This window comes from Chiloscyllium punctatum, chromosome 11, assembly GCF_047496795.1.
Source record: "Chiloscyllium punctatum isolate Juve2018m chromosome 11, sChiPun1.3, whole genome shotgun sequence".
NCBI lineage: Eukaryota > Metazoa > Chordata > Chondrichthyes > Orectolobiformes > Hemiscylliidae > Chiloscyllium > Chiloscyllium punctatum.
The window spans coordinates 92831376-92852393 of NC_092749.1; the positions used below are offsets into that span (position 1 = coordinate 92831376).

At 40.2% G+C, this 21018-nt stretch overlaps 1 protein-coding gene across 6 annotated transcripts in view; it reads left to right on the forward strand.

Moving 5' to 3' along the window:
* dhx57 (DEAH (Asp-Glu-Ala-Asp/His) box polypeptide 57) overlaps positions 1-21018 on the forward strand; it is a 117753-nt gene that overhangs the window by 90471 nt on the left and 6264 nt on the right. For all 6 annotated transcript variants that reach the window (XM_072581269.1, XM_072581274.1, XM_072581271.1 and 3 more), the window contains exons 17-23: positions 1251-1527; positions 2763-2858; positions 8271-8354; positions 8449-8586; positions 10519-10593; positions 13296-13430; positions 17193-17393. In XM_072581269.1, coding sequence (XP_072437370.1) covers positions 1251-1527; positions 2763-2858; positions 8271-8354; positions 8449-8586; positions 10519-10593; positions 13296-13430; positions 17193-17393 — 1006 coding nt within the window. The remainder of the gene's footprint in view (positions 1-1250; positions 1528-2762; positions 2859-8270; positions 8355-8448; positions 8587-10518; positions 10594-13295; positions 13431-17192; positions 17394-21018) is intronic.

The following is a 21018-nucleotide window of genomic DNA, read 5'->3' on the forward strand; positions in this document are numbered from 1 at the left end:
CCCCTCCACTTGCTGCACCTCTGCCCTTGAACCCCACCCCTCCAACCGCAACAAGGACAGAACCCCTTTAGATTAGATTAGATTAGATTACTTACAGTGTGGAAACAGGCCCTTCGGCCCAACAAGTCCACACCGCACCCGCCGAAGCGCAACCCACCCATACCCCTACATCTACACCTTACCTAACACTACGGGCAATCTAGCATGGCCAATTCACATGGGTCCCACCACCAACCTCCAGATACATCATATTATTCTCCACCATATCCGCCTTGTACAAACAGACCCCACCAGGGATACATTTCCCTCCCCACTCCACCTGCCAACACCCCCCCCCCCCCCCCCCCCCCCACCATCGGCATCTGTAGAGACCATTCCCTCTGCAACTCCCTTGATAGGTCCATGCCCCTTATCAACCTACTCTCCACTACTAGCACCTTCCCCTGTGCCCAAACCTCTCTTCTCTCCTCCTCACCGCCCCCCCACCCCCCACCCCCCACATCTCCATCCAAGTCCCCATGGATCCTTCCACATTGAACAGAGATTTGCCTGTGCTTCCACACACGTCCTCTACTGTGTCCATTACTGTTATGTGTACAGGCTCCTGTTTATATACAGTATAGTTTACTTAATTTAAACAAAAAATTAGCCTATTTTTCTAATCAACTTGTTCAGTGATGTTATTACACATCTCTGGAGTAGGTGGAACTTGAACCTTGGCCTCCTGGTAAGGTATTTGGTAAGAAATGTCACTGCGCCACACAGAATCCTACCAAAAACTTGGTGCAACTTATGTTTAGCCAGAAAAATGTAAGATTCAGCCCATAGGGTCTTTCATATCAATTTGAGAGAACAAGCAGGAGAGTGATTCAGCATCTTTTCTAAAAGCTAGCGCTGCTGATGGTGCAGTGCTTCGTCAGTATTGCATTAGAGTCTGGCAGAGGTACACAAAATGGAGAAAAGGCTGAAGGTAAATGATAATGGCTAACTTGCTTTAAAAAACTGCAACAGAATAATTTATGTACTCATTTTCCTTTTGATTTTTATTGCTAGTATTCAGTATTTAACAAATTCTTGCTGCTATGTACTAAAACTTAAGGAATTTCTTTCCCACAGGATGATATTATGATTTATGACTGCAGGCGTTTTAATTAGCTTTGCAGGTGATGCTTTGGATAATATTACATATCATTGATTATGGAGAATGAAAGAAGAATGTCAGTGTTTTAATTCTTTTTTTCTTTGTTTAGGATCAAAGTTCTGGACATTTTTGCAGATCATGACTTGGAGTCTGTTCTTTCTCGTCTGGTCGAACTGCCCATGGAAGAAGGGTTGAAAGCAGCTAAGAATCGGCTGCAGGATCTTGGGGCCCTCACACCAGATGAAAAGCTTACTCCCTTGGGGTATCACTTGGCCTTTTTACCAGTGGATGTCCGCATTGGAAAACTAATGTTATTTGGTGCCATCTTCCGTTGCCTTGATCCTGCACTTACCATTGCAGCCAGCTTAGCCTTTAAATCCCCCTTTGTAAGTAAAATTAATCCTTCAGATTGAAGCCAGCACAAAAAAAGTACAGTTAAGCAATAACTTTTATTGAAACGGTTTGATGTATAGTTGTACTTTATAGTTTAAGATATCAGTTCTACTTGATCCTACGTGTTGTAAAGTAACTGATTCATGATTATAAACCTGGTAAAATGGATAAACTATTTTTTGTGAAAACAAGAATGTAGTGCCTTATAATACCTCAGGATACCAAGACTTTTACAGCCAACCTAAGTACTTTTGAAGTGTAGTCACTGAAGTCCTATAGGCAGTTGGCAGCCAATTTATTCACAGCAAGATTGCACAAACAATAATCTGATAACAGCCATATTATCAACTTTTTTAGTCAAAGATTAAATATTCTCTTTTATGTGGATCTTGAACACAACCACCTGACAGAGAGATGAATACATTACCATTGCACAGAGGTTGATACCTGTGACAAAAATAGAAATTACTGGAAAAGCTCAGCAGGTCTGTCAGCATCTATGGAGAGAAATCAGAGTTAACGTTTCGGGATGAGTGACCCTTCCTCAGAATAACCCAAAACATTAACTCTAATTTCTCTCCATAGACGCTGCCAGACCTGCTGAGCTTTTCCAGCAGTTTATTTTTTGGTCTCTGGTTTACAGCATCTGCAGTTCTTTTGGTTTTTATCTAGGCTGATACCTAATTGGAACAGACACAATCTGTACAAAGAGATGTGAAAATGAGAACATGTAGATATAACTCAGAATTGTTTTCACGATTTTTAGTTTTCCTATGGGTGGCACAATGGTTAGCACTGTTACCTCACAGCGCCAGAGACCCGGGTTCAATTCCCACCTCAGGCAACTGTCTTTGTGGAGTTTGCACATTCTCCCCGTGTCTGCGTAGGTTTCCTCCAGGTGCTCCGGTTTCCTCCCACAGTCCAAAAATGTGTAGATTAGGTGAATTGGCCATGCTTAAATTGCCTGTAGTGTTAGGTGAAGGGGTGAATGGGTCTGGGTGGGTTGCTCTTCGGAGGGTAAGTGTGGACTTATTGGGCCGAAGGGCCTGTTTCCACACTGTAAATAAGTAATCTAATCTAATATGTAACCTAATCTTTTGCAGTAAGTAAGGTGTCAAACCTCAAACAAAATTAGGAGAATAAAACAATGATATTTGCAGATTTTAAGAGGTTTAATGAAAAACAGTTAATCGATGCTTCTAAATTGAATGGTTTGTGCCGTTGAAAGGTTTCTCCGTGGGATAAGAAGGAAGAAGCCAGAGTAAAGAAGTTGGAATTTGCTGTGGCTCATAGTGACTTCCTTGCTTTTCTCCAGGCCTACAAGGTAAAACTGCAGCCTGTACCTCACTCCTGCTGTATTGTTTCTGCATTGCTAATTCCTACCAAAGACAGTTTTTATTTATAAATCTGTGATTGTATTTATCAGGATGAAGAATAAAGAGCAGAGATTTGAAGGCCGCTGAAAGCCATTGAGTTTTTTTCTTTTGTATTTGCTGTGCTGTCTCTGGTACATCTAAACCATTCAGCTGGACAGCCTGTGATAACTGGCCACAGGCTTTCTCTCTCCATATGACTAAGAATTTGGTCTTTTGTTCACCATGTCCCACTTACTGTCAGAAGAGAACTATATGCATACTTGTAAGGGAATATTTGCAGAGCCATGAGGAAAGAAATGGATAGTGAGAATAATTGGTTTTTCTATAGTGCTGATGCAGAAATGATTGACTGAATGAAATCTTCTGAATGGTTTGATGATGATAGGATGGGGAGTGGAATTGCCAGTCCATAAAAAATCAATGTAGTTATGGGAGAAATGGATGATGTGTGTTGATTGATTGATTGATTTGGGAGGAGGTTCATGGAAAGCTGAAAGACCAGCACTGGCCTGTGGGGCAAATGATTTTGTATGCTACATTCTGTTTAATGTCATTCTCGTGCAGGTTGACTGCATTCAAGACTTGTAAACAGTGTCTCAGTTTCCTAGGGATGTAATGTAAACAATTCGGGGGCTGAGTTGTTGCTATGAACATTGACCGTCAACTTTAACAAGTTCTGTGCTGTTAATTTGACTTTCTCCCTCGAATATTTCCAATCCTTTGTCACTCACCCCATCTCATTCTTGCTTTGTGTATAATCCTGTTGATTTACAGTAGCATCCTTTCGTACATCCTTTTCTGAATGTAGTTGCATGTGTTCCAAGGTATAATTTTAACAGATCCCATTTTATCTTTGAATGCATGATTTAAATATCTCTGCAGCTGTAGTGCAGTAAAGTTCAGCTAATTTTACAGCTGCTTTTTGAAGCTTTTGAGGCAGATGGATAATATATTAAGTAATGTTGTTTTTGAAGAACTGAACCTCTAAAATATTAAAATGATTTGTGCATTTTTTTTTAGCAACAGTGAATTTCTCAAAGGTATTTTTGTTTATGCTTCTATGGGATATGGATTTTGCTAGCTAGGCAAGTCTTTGATTCAGCAATTGTCCTTAAGAAGGTGGCTTTATTTCTGATAGCTTTCCATACAATGCTCAGATCATTGCAGAGGTCCAAAGATGGTACCTAAAGGATGCTGACAGATTTGTGACTCTGAGGACTTGCTCATTGGGCACTCTTGCTGCACATATTCTTGTTACATCATCATCTTGGTTAACTTTTAATACTTCCATAACTTTTCAATGTCAACAATAAACAGTCTTTCATTCACAACCTTTTGGAGCTGCCAGATCTTCCCCACACTCCTCATGAAGATCTCGACCCCCTTGCAGGGCCTCTCGGTCTCTGGATCGGTCAAAAGAATCACTAGGAGTATGGTCTGTTTAAAGCAAGGTTACCAGTTTAATAAATGAAGGCAGCTTGACGCAAATTTGTCCAGCAACACTGAGGTTAAAAGCTTCTGTGTTCTGTGGAAAAATGGCGCAATTACATTTGAAAATTACACATTATATAATTTTTGAGAGTACAGCCTTAATTACAAGAAAAGACCAATCACACATAATAAGGTGACATGATTTACAGCAGGTTAATCCAATGATATTCCTCGGGAAAGGATTCTTAATTTACATAGAGCACCATCCCATGCAAGCAGTTCAAGATTAGTTCAAATACCAAATCATTGTCTTATGATTCATATTATGAAAAATTCATTGTTTTCTCATCTCTAAATACAACCAACTTAACAAAGCATCAGTTCAAGTTCACAGTGTCAAATCATTACTTGCAGCTATTTTGTTGTGTTGTTTTAAATTGAAAAGCCATTTTGTGGTTAATAATAAATCTACAGATACTTGTTGCTCCTGACTACAGCCTAAATTCAAATTTTAGATCTTCACTCACAGTAAACCACCCTGGCTTGTTCTCTCTCTTGAATAATAATTAGGACTCTGTGTTTTAAAGAAACTCCTCCATGTAGTCAAAATAATAGAAGCAGTGTTAATAACGTTTTCTTGACAGTGGAGTAAGTGTGCTGATTGTTACTGTACCTGTTTGGATACGTGCACTTGCCCCTGAACTTCCATGTAAAACTCAAAGAATTGGAATTCTCCTACATTTACTGTGAAGAAGGATATAAATGCTAGACAACTTAGGGAAATAAATAGGAATATATTTAAAAGAGTCCATATTACAGAAGAGGAGGTTCGGGCATCTTAAAACGCATAAAAATGGATAATTCCCTGGAACTGTTCAGGTATATCCTAGAACTTTGTGGGAAGCCAGATAAGTGATTGCTGGGCCCCTCGCTGAGATATTTGTATCATCGATGGCCATGGATGATGTGCCAGAAGGCTAAAGGTTGGCTAGCATGGTGCCATTATTTAAGAAGGACTGTAAGGAAAAGCCAGGGGACTATAGACCGGTGAGCCTGACATCAGTGTTTGGTGAGTTGTTGGAAGAGCTTCTGAGGGACAGGATTTCCATGCATTTGATAAGGCAAGGATTGATTAGGGATAGTCAACATGGCTTTGTGTGTGAGAAATCATGTCTCACTGACTTGAGTTTTTTGAAGAAGTGACAAAGAAGATTGATGAAGGCAGAATGGTGGACATTGTCTATATGGACTGACACAAGGCATTTGATGAGGTTCCACATGGTAGACTGGTTAACAGGGTAGATCACATGTAATCCAGGGGCAGCCAGCCAGTTGGATACAAAATTCACTTCAAGGTAGGAGACAGAGGGTGCTGATAGAGGCTTACTTTCCAAACTAGCAGTCTGTCACCAGCAGTGTGCTGCAAAGTTTGAAGCTGGGTCCACTGCTTTTCATCATTTATATAAATAATTTGGATGTGAATATAGGAGGAGTGGTTAGTAAATTTGCAGATGACACCAGAAATTGGTGGTTTCGGATAGTGACGAAGGTTGTTTCCGAATACAGTGGGACCTTGATCAGAGGAATGGCAGATGGAGTTGAATTTAGATAAATGTGAGGTGTTGCATTCTGGTAAGGCAAACCAGGGCAAGACTTATACAGTAAATGGTATGGCCCTGGGAAGGGCTGCTGAACAAAGGAACTAGGGGTTCAGGTTCATAGTTCCTTGAAAGTGGAATTGCAGTTAGCCATAATAGTGACAAAGATGTTGGACACGCTTGCCTTTATTAGTCAGATCATTGACTAAAGGAGTTGGGAAGTCACGTTGCAATTGTACAGGACTTTGGTGAGTCAACTTTTAGAATACTCCATTCAATTCTGGTCTCCCTGCTATAAAAGGACGTTGTTAAATTTAAAGGTTTCAGAAAAGATTTACAAGATGTTGCTGGGATTAGAAAATTTGAGCTACAGAGAGAGGCTGAATGGGCTGGGGTGTTTTTCCCTGGAGTGTCAGATCCTGAGTGGTAACCTTAGAGGTTTATAAAATCATGAAGAGCAAGGATAGGATGAATAGCCAAGGTTTTTTTTCCCCAGGATAGGGCAGTCCAAAACTAGAGGGCACTAATTTAAGGTGACTGGAAAGATTTAAAAGGTAACCTAAGGAGCAACTTTCTCACTGAGAAGTTGATGCGTGTATGGAATGAGCTGCTAAAGGAAGTGCTAGATGCTAGTACAATTACAGCATTTAAAAGACATCTGGATGGGTACGTGAACAGAAAAGATTTGGAGGGAAATGGGTTAGCCGTTGGCAAATGGGACTCGGTCACTTTAGGTTATCTGGTAAGTATGTATGAGTTGGACTGAAGGGTCTGTTTTCTGTTTATCTCAATGAAATTGAGTTCACACCCTGTCTCTGCTTTGGGATGCCAGTGATCTCCTATGTTCAATGTTGACTTTATTTATTTTGTGCAGACTGCTATTGTAATGTAAAACATTGATGTATTTGATACAGACAGTTTCCTGCATAGTAAGCCCTATCCAATCAAGTTTGTGAACTAAGTGGGAACCAGTGAGCTGATGGTGCTGTCATAAATGGTTTTAGTCAGTAATTTCTAGAATTTGTACCCAACAATGGTGAAACAAGATATATGTTCACTTCAAATTGTTACGTGATTTAGAGGAAAGAATGAAAATTATGGTCTTAAAGAGTTATTGATAGGACAGATGGAGGCCATGCTGGCTCTCCTCCAAGTAATTCCTCGTTCAATTCCCATAACCTTGCAGATTTATATCCTTCGAGTAAACATCCAATTTTCTTTTGAAATAACTGATTATTTCCCTACTCACTGTTTATATGGGCAGTGTGTCAGTTAAATACCACTTACTGTGTAAAAGGTTTATTTTTCTCACATCCTTCTGCATCTCTGGCCCAAAATCTTAAATCTGCCCCTTAGCCCTCGTACTGTAGGCCAGTGGGAATACTTTTTCCTTGTCTACCTTATCCAAACGTGTCATACTCTTCTATCAAATCTCCCCTTAATCCCCTAGCTCCAGGGAGAATGGTTCTAACTCAGCCTTGTAACCAAGAACACCCATCCATGGAACCATTCTGAGAAATCTTCTCTGCAGCTTTTCAAACACCCTCACATCCTTCCTAAAATGTTGTGACCAAAACTGGATGCAGCCCTCTAGTTAGTGTTCAAACAGAGCTTCAACTTTCCTGTTGATCTAGCCCTGATTTTGTTTCTGATACCCATTCCAATGGCGAAGGTTTGCAGTTGATTGAGTGAGTTGCTGCTATACATCTTGCAAAATACAAATACAACAATCCTAATGTGCTTATGGCAGTGTTTTGTCCAGTGGCAGATATGCCAAACAAATGGATGCTATGAGCTGATTGGTTGTTTTTGTGAGAGCACCTGTCTCAGAATTGTTACAGCCGTCTAATGCCATTTCCTCCACCTTGTCCCCGTAATCCCTCACATTTTTCCTTTTAGGTAACAATCTATTTCTCATTTGAATGCCATCACTGAACTTACTGCCACCCTGCCTGCTGGCAATGCATTCTGGATCCAAGCTTTCCGCTGTGTGAAAATCCTTTTCCTAACATCACCGTTACTTTTTAGCTAATTACCTTAAATCTCTGTTTCTGCTTCTTGATCTTTTCATGACCGAAAGATTATAGTGATAGATGCACCAGGATTTGAGCCTCCAAACTCTGTCCTGCTCCTGTTGTTAATACAGTTGGTTCAAGTCAGTCTCTCGTGACCCCCAGGATGCTGATGGTGGGGTTTTGGCAATGACAATACAATGTCCAGGCTGGTCACTGTTCTTTTCCATGTTGGAAGTGATTATTACCCGGTGTGAATGTTGTGTATAATTTCATTTAAGAGGTATAAATGTTATTCTAATTCAAGTTATCCATCTAGGGATGGAGTGTTGCCCTAAAGGTCAGCCCACAAGCAGGATACAAGTACTGCCGAGAAAACTTCTTATCTGGAAGAATACTACAGGTAGGTGCCTCCTAGCTGTTCTAACATTACGAATTCACTGAATGCATCAAATCGTAGTGAGTTTTTTAAAAAATTGTGTTTCTCCACATTGTAGGAGATTTCAAGCATGAAGAGACAATTTGCCGAGCTGCTATCTGACATTGGTTTTGTGAGGGAAGGACTAAGAGCCAGATACATTGAAAAGATGTCATCACGAGGAGGGGATGGAATTATTGAGGCCACTGGCCAAGAGGTGAAAGAGATGCAGTTTCTTTGACATGCTTTTTTGATTACTGGCATAATGCAAATTGTGATATGATGCATAACTTTAATATTTGAGGTACGCCATTCAGAGATGATATCAGGAAGTACTTCTTTACACAAGAGGTAGTGAATATCTGCAGCTTTGTCCGTTGGAAAAGCTGTAGAGGTTAGATTAATCGAAAAAATCCCAACTGAAATTGATTAGCGTTTTATTGGGAAGGGAGATCAAGCCACCTGGGACAAAAGACTGTTTAAATGGAATAAGTCGAAGTGAATGATGAAATAGTGTCAGAAAATTGAAGGACCCACTGTTGCTCCAGTTGTCCTATCAGGGTAAATGACTGGCTGCTTGGTGCTTTATAACGCATGTCTTGAAAAGACACTTCTGTGATATTGCTAACTTGAAATTCCTTTGCAGGCATTAATGTGGAAGATGATAAGGAAATTGAGCTCAGTGACTTATTGAGTTAAGAGAGCATATGCTACCAAGTGTAAGTTGGCATTGTCCGCATCAATCTGCACAAAATCAGATTGGGAGAATGTGTGGCTGTGCCCACTCATGCACCCACCTGCTCTTTTGTGCGTTGTTATGTTGTATCACTCGCTGTCTTGTGCTGTCTCTCGCCCGTGCTGAACTAAGCTAATCCATGTAGTCAATGTCCTTTTATTCCCTGTCAGTTCATGTCTGTCAAAAGCCTCCTGAAATGTTGCTAACATATCTGCCTCTATTGCTTCTGACAGCATATTCTACTCAGAGGAACACCCCTCATACTACCCTCTGTCCTCTATGACCAAGCCAATTCTATATTTAACTTGCCAAATAACCATGGATCCCATGCAACTTCATCTTCTTCACCATCTAATCTATAATCATTTCTATCTAGAAGTACAAGGGCAGCAGATAAATAGGAATGCTATCACCTGCAAGTGACTCTGCAAGTCTCTCACATCTTGTCTGAAAATTCATTGCTTTTCCTTAAAGGTTGCTGGGTCAAAATCCTGTAATTTCCTCCATAACAGCATTGCAGTCTACCTACAGCACATGAACTGCAGTGGTTTAAAAAGGCAGTCCATCGCCACCTTCTCAAAGGCAACTTAGGGATGGGCAATAAATGCTGGACTGCCAGCACCACCCACATCCAATGGATGGTTTAAAAAAAAAATAGGTCCAGCTGCTGTTGTCATCCCTTCCCACCCTCCTGCTCATGATTTGGTAGATGACAAACTGGTTTGCAGCACTGCAGAGGAAGTTCACAAGCACATTCTACACTTCACTCCAGGACTGTAACAATGGACCCTAGGTAAGGAATGATAATGGATGGGAAAAGATTAACTGAAGCAGGAGGCTGGAAGAACACAGCATGCCAGGCAGCATCAGGCAATGGAGAAGTCAATGTTTCAGGTTTAACCCTGCTTCAGGACTGGGTCCGAGGGAGGCAGAGAACATCTTCAAAGTGGGCATTCTTTGAAGAGACTTCACAAACTCAGAGACAAAAAACTGCAGATGCTAGAATCCAGTGTAGACAAGCAAGAGGCTGAGAGCTGCTTGTCTACTCTGGATTCCAGCATCTACAATTTTTTTTGTCTCAAAAAGATTAACTTAATCCTACTGAACACTTCCAGCTGAGTTCTGCTTGAAATAGTTATCCCATATTGAGCAGGTTCACCCAATAAAAGTCATGTGGCCCAGATACTGAGTGTTATCTGAGAAATCAAATGAAAACAAGAATTGTCATGGTGATAGCAAAGGGATAAGAGGAAAGAAATGGTAAGATTTGTACTGTTTTCCAGTGCACGGGATGACTAATTATAGACTATAAATTGGATTTTAATGATTAAAGTAAATGAATTTTTTTTTAAAGCTCCTAGTTGTTTTTAGTCATCTAGCTCTAATGTGTGATTTTGCCCTTTTTTATTTTAGGCAAACTCCAATGCAGAAAACATGAAGTTAATTTCAGCAATGTTGTGTGCTGCCCTCTACCCAAATGTTGTCCAGGTCAGTTCAAAACTCTTTGAATTTCACTTGTGCTTTGACTCTGGCCTAATTAGATAACATTGAATTTTTTTTCAGGTGTGAGGTATTATGGGTTGGGAAAAAGAGCTCGGCTTTATTCACTCATGGCACCTGGGTGTCTTCTGTTTAAAAGGATGGTAACACTTCAACTTACCCAGTTTTCAGAATTTTTAAAAAAATCTGTGTTGAGAAAAGCTGCTGTACCCTCTGATTTCTAAATCCACAGGATAGGCCTAAGCAGAGAAATCCTTCCAGGAGCTAATGAATAATGAGTGGGATTTCATGTGTACAAGAATTTTTGAAAAATCATAGTCGTTACTAATTTTATCTGAATAATGTGAAGAATGGAAGTTAACAAGAATCAAAACTTGACTTGGGAGTCATAAACAGAAATGGCTGGAAAAGCTCAGCAGGTATGGCAGCATCTGAGGAGAGAAACCAGAAGCTTGAGAGTGGTGTTCCTTAAAGATATTTGTAAAGGTGAGCTCTAGGGACTGTAGAGGAGCAAAGAGACTGGAAGTTCAAGTAAACATTATTAAAACATTATTAAAAATATCCAGTGAAAAACGATGAAAAATGTTGGCTGTTATTTTAAGAATAAAAGAAACCAAAGGACCATTTGGTTGTACAGATTATTGGTTAAACCCCATCTGGAGAACTGCATTAAGCTGTGCATTCTGCACCTTGGGAAAGATGTAGAGAAGATTCACCAGAATAATACCAGTGTTATACAGTTAAATTATGAGGATAGTTTAAACCTGGGTTGTTTTACTTTGAATTTAGGAGATTGAGATGTTTGAAATTATAAAAGATTTGATTGCTGACACTATTACCTTGTGATGAGCCAAGCAAGAGCAAGGGGGCATAACCTTAAACTTTGAGCCAGGCTGTTCAGGGTTCATGTGTGGACATAGAGTGTGCAGGAAATCCTGAAACAGTCTTTCTCATACAGCTGCTAAGATTACATCAGCTGAAATTCTCAGAGCCAAGATTGATAGATTTTTAAAGGTAACCATATTAAGTAAAGATTGCTGATCCAAGGAAAAATTTTAGAGACCAGTCAGCGCCAGTGATATTGAATTATGGGATAGTTTGATTAACTAAATCCCTTAATTCAATTGTTATGTATAGGATTTTGACAATTGTTGTTGGGTAATAATATTGAGATATGAAGTACAATTGGGTAAATGCATTTGAGGTACAGATCAACCATTCAGATGAATGGAGCACATGGCCTTTCATAGGAGTCTCTCAACTTGCAGCGCATATAAAACTCAGCAGAGGTTAGGTGCCCGAAACATACAATCAAACTGTCAGTTGTACAGGAACTGACCAGAACACACGTTGACACCTAGAAATGTAAAATTTGTTTTCTCTTCCACTTCATTGCAAACTGGTAATCTGAAATGGTAATTTGTCATTTTTTATGTTATAATTTATAGCTCCTTGCTTCTAATTCATGTCAACCTTCACAAAAATTATCTTCTCTTGTCAAGTTTGAGAAGTTTGTGTGACCTCCAAACCCTTGCTATTCTATAGTTGATCTCTGGGAGGTGTGCAATGCACACTGACAATGACTGGTTTTGTTTTTATCACTCCCTGAAGGAAAAGTGTCTGTCCTATGTTCTGCAGTACTTTGTAATTGGAAGGACAAAATTGCCATGTAACAAATTGCAAATGCAGATATCTATCCTATAGCCTGATGGTTACATGTTGTGTTTAAATGTTTATTTGGTTAGCTGATCTGTATTGGTGTTTGTTTCATGTGAGCTTACTTCATTTCAACACCAGATTTTGTCACCATATCTCCCCTCCTGTGATACCCCACTCCCCACCACTAATTCTGTGCTGGCTCACCTCTCTCTTTACCTGTGCTCCCACTCCCCTAACTCCCACATGCTCAATCCCCTACCCTACACTTACCCTCCCTGACCCCATATTCTCCCTAACCCCACACATGCTTCCTTCTACTGCACACTCTTCCCCCACCCAGCTCGATCCTCTCTCCACACTCACTCTCTTGCATTTGCCTTATTCTCCACTCCAAAACACAGCCTCCCCTCCCTTCTGTCTCTCCGTTTTCCCTACCACAACATTATGTCCCCTCCTCTCTCTTTCTGTCTCTCTCTCACCCAATCCCCTCTCTCTCCCTCACTGACCCTCTCTCCCTCTGCTTTTGCTCGCTTGCTCTCCATCGCTCACTTGCTCTCTCGCGCTCTCTGTCCTTCTACCCACCTCGCCCCATTTACATGTGCTCGGTCCTTCTTCCCCACTCACTGTATCCCTCCCACCCTTGTCCCATTTGTTATCTGGTCTCCGATAGCATATGAATTTTAATAGCACCTTCTAAGGCCCCCTATTCCCATAACAGCCAGGTTACATTTGGTTGTTCTGTCCAGTACTAAGCCAGAGGTGGCATGTTCTATTTTTACTTTGAATGAAAACAGACAATTTAAAATATAGCCATTATAAAACCTTGCTTTCTTGACAAGAACTAAAAGAAGAAGGCATGTCAATTGACATGAGGATGTGTGAGTATTTAAGATTTCAAGGTTGTTATGAGAATCTAAAGCCTCCTAGAACTGTTCTCCATCAGAATCCAGTGTCTCTGAGCATTGGAGAAAGGTTGCAATATGCATCAATAATACAGATCAACCTGAAGGCTTTGTTTTTATTGCATTTAGGTGACCTCTCCTCAGAGTAAGTACGCAAAGACTATGTCTGGTACAGTGAAAGTACTACCAAAACCAGAAGAGCTGCACTTCATCACAAAGAATGATGGAAATGTCCATATCCATCCTTCTTCGGTGAACTATCAGGTCAGTGTGTATGGATATTTCCCAGTGAAAGGTTGTATGAAAGCCATCAAGAGCAGATCAGTCCACAGGGCATAAAAAAGGATCTGAAAATCTTCTGTTGAAAACTTGTTGTCCTATAGGGAAAATGCAGCATATTGGCAAGGGCTAATAATGCTCATTTGAAGTCAAACGTAGATACAATGGGCCAAGTATTGTCCTTCTGTGCCCTAACACTCCTGTGATCGTTTGAGACTGTTTATTAACTGCTTCATTAACTATCTGAGCAATTTGACATTGGCCAAATGAACATTCGCATTATTTAAAACTCTAATAAATTTAATCTTAAAATCTTACAGCACAGCAGAGGCTATTGATCCCATCATGCCTGTGATGACACTTTGAAAGATATTTCCAATGGTCCTGAATATGTATCCAACTCCCTTTTGCAAATTGGATTTGCTTCTACCACTTTCAAGGCAGTTCATTTCCAGTCATAGCTGTTAGTATTTTAAAAATATAAGTATCTTCAACTCCCCTTTGGTTCTTTTGCCCATTATCTAAAATTTGTCCCCTTTTGGTTACCCACTAGAATCAATTTCTCCTTATTTATCTTCACAAAACTGCCCAGAATTTTAAATACCTTTAAATCTCCTTAACCGTCTCTAAAGACAACAATCCCAAATTGTCTAGTCTCCACTAAATGATTAGGTACAACTAATTACTACAATGCTCTATGTCAGTATTAAGAGTATTTTATGAAGTTAAACAGACTCCTGTTCTGTTACCAGGACAAGATGTTGCAGCTTCACTTTTGTTTCCTAGCAATGAGTCAAATAATACTTATTGAACTTCAAAGTGATTTATCAAAGCATATGATGCATTTCTAAAATGTGATCATCTGCTGGATAGATAAACAAAAAACTTTACTATAAAGTACCTTTCAAATCCACAAGACAGTTAAAAGACAATAAGATATTTTTAAATTGTAGTTACTGTTGCAATGTAGGGAAAATGACAGCCAAGTTGTGTCTACTGTAGTTATGTCACAAACAGCACTGACTGTATAATCTGATTTTGTGATGCTGCTCTGAGGGATAAATATTTGTCAGACACTGGGAAGAACTTCCCACCTGTCCTTATACCTATTAATGTGGAATCTTTTACATTCCCCTAATCTCTTGTAAGTTATTATTCATTTCACAATATTCTGAAAGTGAAAACTTAAACCATAATATTTAGTCTGTTGAGTTCAGACTGCTGTACAATGTGCCCAGAAGTGAGCTCAAAGCATTTGTTTCCGAGGTGTACTTTGCTTAGTTCACACTTCACAACTGAAGTAAAAATTGAATGGGCTGGGTAACATCTAAAGGGTTTCACACTGTGACCCTCAGTCACACTTATCCATGCATATTGCTTTTTGCATTGGAAATACTTAAATCCAAAAGTGCATGGTAACCACTAGCCTCTTGATTGAAGCCAGCTCCTGAATTTGATGAGAGGGATACTAACTAAATCCAAACTGTTAGCTCTCAATATTTCTGATACATTCGGTAATTCTTCAGCCTTGACCAGCTTTTGCATTTGACCTTAAACATCATCAAAACCAAGACAACGTATCAACGATAATTCATGTTTTTATAATACATTTTAAATGTAGTAAAACGTTCTCAGGCACTTAACTAGAGTGTATTCAGGCCAAACCAAGCCACATAAGGACATTGTAGGCCCAAGTGACTAAGTCAAAGTGACTTGGTTAAAGAGGTAAGTTTTCATAGAGCATCATTAAAGAGGACATTAAAAAAATTGAGATTTAAGGAGCAATTTCCAGAGTTTAGGAGCATTTTTATAATGTCCCTCTACCCTGCTCCACATTTAATAAGGTAACAGCTAATCTGATTTTAGCCTCAAATCTGCATTCATTCGTGCCCCTGATGATCTTTCACCACCTTGCTAAACACAAATCTATACCTTAAAAATGTTCAAGGACCCTGCTTCCATCACTTTGCAGGAAGAAAGTTCCTAAGACGCATGATCCTCTGAGAGAAACAAAATTCACAACATCTGTTTTCAATGAGTGACCTATGATTCTTAAACACTGCCCCCTAGTCGTAGATTCTTCCCATAAGAGTAAACACCCTGTCTACCTCTAGTCTGTCAAGATGCCTCAGAATCTTGAATGTTTTATTCAAAATGCTTATTACTCATCTAAACTTCAGTGCATACAAGTCAACTATGTCCAACCTTTCCACGTAAAGTAAGTCCCCAATCCAAGGAACTAACCTATTTATATCTTTTCAATTGGTCTCTACATCTAAATTCGAGATGAGGCCGCACTGGTGACAGCCTGCCAAACTGACAATGACTCATTTATTCTTAATGTCTACTTTTTGCCAGTTGGTTTAGTACATGCTAGTATATTACCCCAATCTGATGTGCTTTAAATTTTATTTACTAACCTCTTCTGTTACACTCGATCAAAAGTCTTCAGAAAGTCCATTTATTCCTCCTTATGGACAAGGGGGACAAGTTTACCAAAAAAAAGAGGGGGGGGGGGGTGCAAGGCACGTAGGAGAAATATTGTTGACTAAAAGGACATTACAAAAATCCTAGTAGAAATAGTAATGGAGAAACAGAAAAACAGAAAATACATCAAAGAAGAAAAAATTAAAAGCATTTTTAAAAAGCACTTTGGAATGGAGCTAAATAAGTTCTCTTTCACACATAATTAATGAGCCAAATAGCCTTGCTTTATATAGTAAATTTGGGTACATCGATCTTAAAAGGATTTTCTTTAAAATAAATGCTTGACATTATGGTGGATCTCTCCACAACCAGCAATAAACTGGAGATATCTACACCTAAATTTCTAACCAGTTTGTTTTCCTTTTTTTGTTTACAACTGCACAGACTAGAACAATTAAAGTGTCTTTACAGGGGGGAGAAAATCTCAGTAGGTCTGGCAACATATGTGGAAAAGAGTTAACATTTTTTGAGTTCAATTACTCCTCTTCAGTTCCTCCATTCCAAAGAAGAGTAATTGAACTTGAAAACCTCACTCTTTTTCTCTTTACAGATGCTGCCAGACTTGCTGAGTTTTTCCAGTACTTTCTTTTATTTCTGATCTCCAACTTCTGCAGTATTTTGCTTTGGTGACAGAAGATAACACTTTCTTCTTGAACAGAAGTTTGCCTTCAGAGTATTCATAACGTCATTGCTTCACTGAGGTAGATTAACTTAAATTGGGCACTTAGCTGAGTCGTGGCATTGAATATATTTCCCAAAACCTCTGTAACATTGGTGCTTCAGGTGTCAGCTGCAGCTTAGTAGTAACAAACGTGCCTCAATGTCAGAAAGTTGTGGGTTCAACCCTCACTGCAGAGACATTGGCATTCCTAGTCTAGTGCTAGAGGTAAGTCTTCTTTGTTGGAGTTGCTATCTTTTGGTTGAGACTTCACACCAAGGGGCCTCATGTCTCAGAATAAAGAAATCTTATTGCTGTTTTTGAAGCTTTTCTGTGTACAAATTGGCTACCATGTTTCCTACAATTACATTGTAGTGACTACAATTCAATGACAGTTCATTAGCTGTCAAGTGCTTCTGAATGTCAGGAAATCATAAAAAGTGTTACACAAGTTTTTTTTCTACTGCAATGCCATTAAAATCTCCACTAAAATTGAATCTTAGGCCTATACTGATCAATGTTTATAACTTGCAATAATGCATTTCCAGTGGATCTGTACAACAAACATGGATACTAAATCATCCAATATATTTGGATCCTAGGTTCGGCACTTTGAAAGTCCTTATTTGGTATACCATGAGAAGGTGAAAACCAGCAGAGTCTTCCTGAGAGACTGCAGCATGGTTTCTGTATACCCTCTAGTGCTGTTTGGGGGTGGCCAGGTCAGTGTGGAACTTGAGAGAGGGCAGTTCATCATCTGTCTCGACGATGGATGGATTCGATTTGCTGCAGCTTCCCCTCAGGTATTAAAGCTATTTTCTTCTGTTGGTTGATGGTAATTTGTTATTTCTTTGAAACATGATTGAAATTGAACATGGTTCCACCAACAAAAACTCGATCTGCAAGTCCCTGCAGGCTGTACACCTGATCTGTATAAATAGGAGGACCCTGCATTCCATCATTGTTAATGCTAAATTAGCTGAATCAGCTGGCCAGATATTAACATTTGGGACATTAGAACTGCCATCATTGCTTTTAGACTAGAAAGGGGAAATTGTGGTCCTAACCAAAACCTGGAAATTGTCCTCGGTGAGAACAGAAGTGAGGTTGATAATACTAATCTAACAGTCTGTCAGCAAGCACTGGTGCCCATGCTTGGACAATATTCACTTATGGCAGGCACTAAAAACCATTTGGCCATAGAACTGTATCACAGCAAAAATCAGCTAACTATTGAGATTATGCAAGTTAGAGAAAAAATAAATTGACAAATGAGATTATCACTTGTAACCCTTTTGACCAACAGTTCTCACAATATGTATCCTCTTCAGAACTGAATCTCAATTTGATCTTGCAACTAATCTGCTGTTTCTGAATTGTTCAACCTAACTTTGAGTCACAGCCGAAGAGTTGAGAAGCACCTAGATTTCACCTACCAGAACACTCACCCCCCCCCCCCCCACCCCCCCGCTCCTGCCATTCCCATTACTACCACCACCACCAAAGCAAAGAGTGCAGATAGATGTCCTACTGAAAGTTCTCTACTTTGATATAGTGTTTCTGTGAATACTCAAGATGGCCTCCCTCCTTTTCACCCGTCTCACTCGGTTTTGTGCCTGAGACTGTTTGTTTGATTTTAGCTAAACACAGGAAGGTATTTTCTGTCTGCAAATCAAGCCCAGTTCCTGTGTTGGATCAAATAGCTATTTTCTTCTTATTGGACACATTTTATTGTGTACGATAGCAGTGTTTTCCTACCATAACTTTCCTTTGCAGCCAATTTACCAAATTCTGTCGCTCTTTATTTTCTTTATCTAGCTGCAAGGCACACAAATACGCACTTTGGTCTGTTTCTAACTCAGTTGCTCTTTTCGTGATCTCTTTAGAAAACCTATCAAGGACACACTTGTGTTTTCCATGATATATTTCTACAATTGCCAGTACTGCTCCTGGTATCAATACTTCTGTCTTTTCTGATGAACTATCAGTCGCATTCTAGAATATTCCAATGCCATTGTAAACTTCTGTTTCACTTGAGAATTACTCAACACATGTTTAACTAAAATCTGTGACTACTATTTCTCAGCTTTGTGAATTTAAAGCACTTAAACTTCAACTTCTGATTTGTCCCATGTCTGATGCCGCTGTTAGATTTTGAGAGTTTAATTAGTGCCTTCATGCTCTGTGGTATAGCGGGCAGCTATAATTTGTTAATTCAGCTGTTTTCTCCTCCAAGTTTCACAAGTTACTCTCTATCTCATTTTCATTAGTATCAATGCCTCCCACAGCCACTGACTTGCTGTTTCTTTCCTTTCTTATTTGTTAGATACGATCATTATCTAATCCCTTATCATTCTGCCAGCTGCAGATGCATCTATGACTGTATCAGTAAGATAGACCATCACACATTCCTTGTGGAGACAAAGTCCCGCCTTCATGTTGAAAATATCCTCCAATGTGTTGTGTAACACTTCAAGTCATTCTGCTATCACACGCATTTCATCAATGCGACATCGCTGTAATGCGACTGATAAATTGCGGACACTGTTTTGAAAGTGCAAACTTTTAAAACTGTGGTGGCTATAATGCGATTTAAGCACTGTTTCTAAGCGTGATTTTTCTGTAGAGCAGGGTTGCACAAGAGTCCAATCATTGCATTATAGAAGAACTGACTGTATCACCATGCAAAATGGGACAGACTTTTAACAGATCTAGCAACTCGACTGGGCATCCATGAGGCATTGTGGGCCATCAATGACAGTAGAATTGTATTCCAGCACAATCTGTAACCTTAGGCGTGGCATATCCCCACTCAACCATTACCATCAAGCTAGTGGATCATCCTGGTTCAATGGAGAGTGCAGGAGGGCATGCCAGGAGCAGCACCAGGCATATCTGAAGATGAGGCACCAACCTGGTGAAGCCACCAAACAGGACCACTTGCCTGCCAAACAGCATGAGCAGCAAGTGATAGACAGAGCTAAGCAGTTCCAATGGATCAGATCTAAGTTCTGCAGTCTTGCCACATCCAGTCATGAATGGTGATGGACAATTAAACAACTCACTCCATCTCCATCCTCAATGATGGAAGAGCCCAGCACATTAGTGCAAAAGATAAGGCTGAAGTTTTCGCAGCTATCTTCAGCCAGAGGTGCCGAGTGGATGATCCATCTCTGCATCCTCCGGTAGTCCCAGCATTGCAGATACCAGCCTTCAGCCAATTCGATTCACTCCACGTGATATCAAGAAACGGTTGAAGGCACTAGATACTGCAAAGGCTACGGGCCCTGACAACATCCTGGCAATAGTATGAAGACTTGTGCTCCAGAAAGTGCCCCTCCCCTAGCCAAGCTGTTCCAGTACAGTTACAACACTGGCATCTACCCGACAATGTGGAAAATTGCACAGGTATGTCCTGTAATTAGCAGGACAAATCCAATCTGGCCAGTTACTGCCTCTTCAGTTTACCGTCGATTATCAGTAAAGTGATGGAAGGTGTCATCAACAGTGTATCAAGCAGCACCTGCTCATGATACCCAATTTGGGTTCCGCCAGGGCCACTCCGCTCCTGACCTCGTTGCTGAATTCCAGAGATGAGGTAAAAGTGACAGCCCTTGATATCAAGGCTGCATTGGCATCAAGAAGTCCTAGCAAAACTGGAATCAATCCGTATCAGGGGACAAACTCTCTAGTGGTTCGAGTCATACCTGACACACAGGAAGATGGTTGTGGTTGTTGGAGGTTGGTCATCTCAGCTCCAGGATATCTCTGCAGGAGTTCCTCAGGGTAGTGTCCTAAGCTCAGCCATCTTCAGCTGCTTCAACACTGACATTCCCTCCATCATTAGATCAGAAGTGGGGACATTTGCCAATGTTCAGCACCATTCACTACTCTTCAGTCACTGAAGCAATCCATATCCAAGTGCAACAAAATCTGGACAGTATCCAGGCTTGGCTGACAAGTGACATTCACACCACACAAATGCCAGGCTTTGACAATCACTAATAACAGACAATCTAACCACTGCTCCTTGACATTTAATTATGTTACCATCATTGAATCCTCCACTATCAACATCCTGGGAGTTATCATTGATCAGAAACTCCAACTGGACTCACCGCATAAACATAGTGGCTACAAGAGGCTGTGAATACTGTGACAAGTAACTCCCTTCCTGACTCCCCAAAGCCTGTCCATCATCTACAAGGCACAAGTCAGGAGTGTGATGAAGTAAGCCCCACTTGCCTGGATGAGTGCAGTTCCAACAACACTCAAGAAGCTTAACACCATCCAGGACAAAGTAGCCAGGTTGATTGCCACCACATCCAAGCATCTGCTCCCTTCACCACTAACACTCAGTAGCAGTAGTGAGTACTATCTCCAAGATGCACTGCGGAAATTCACCAAAGATCTTCAGACAGCATCATC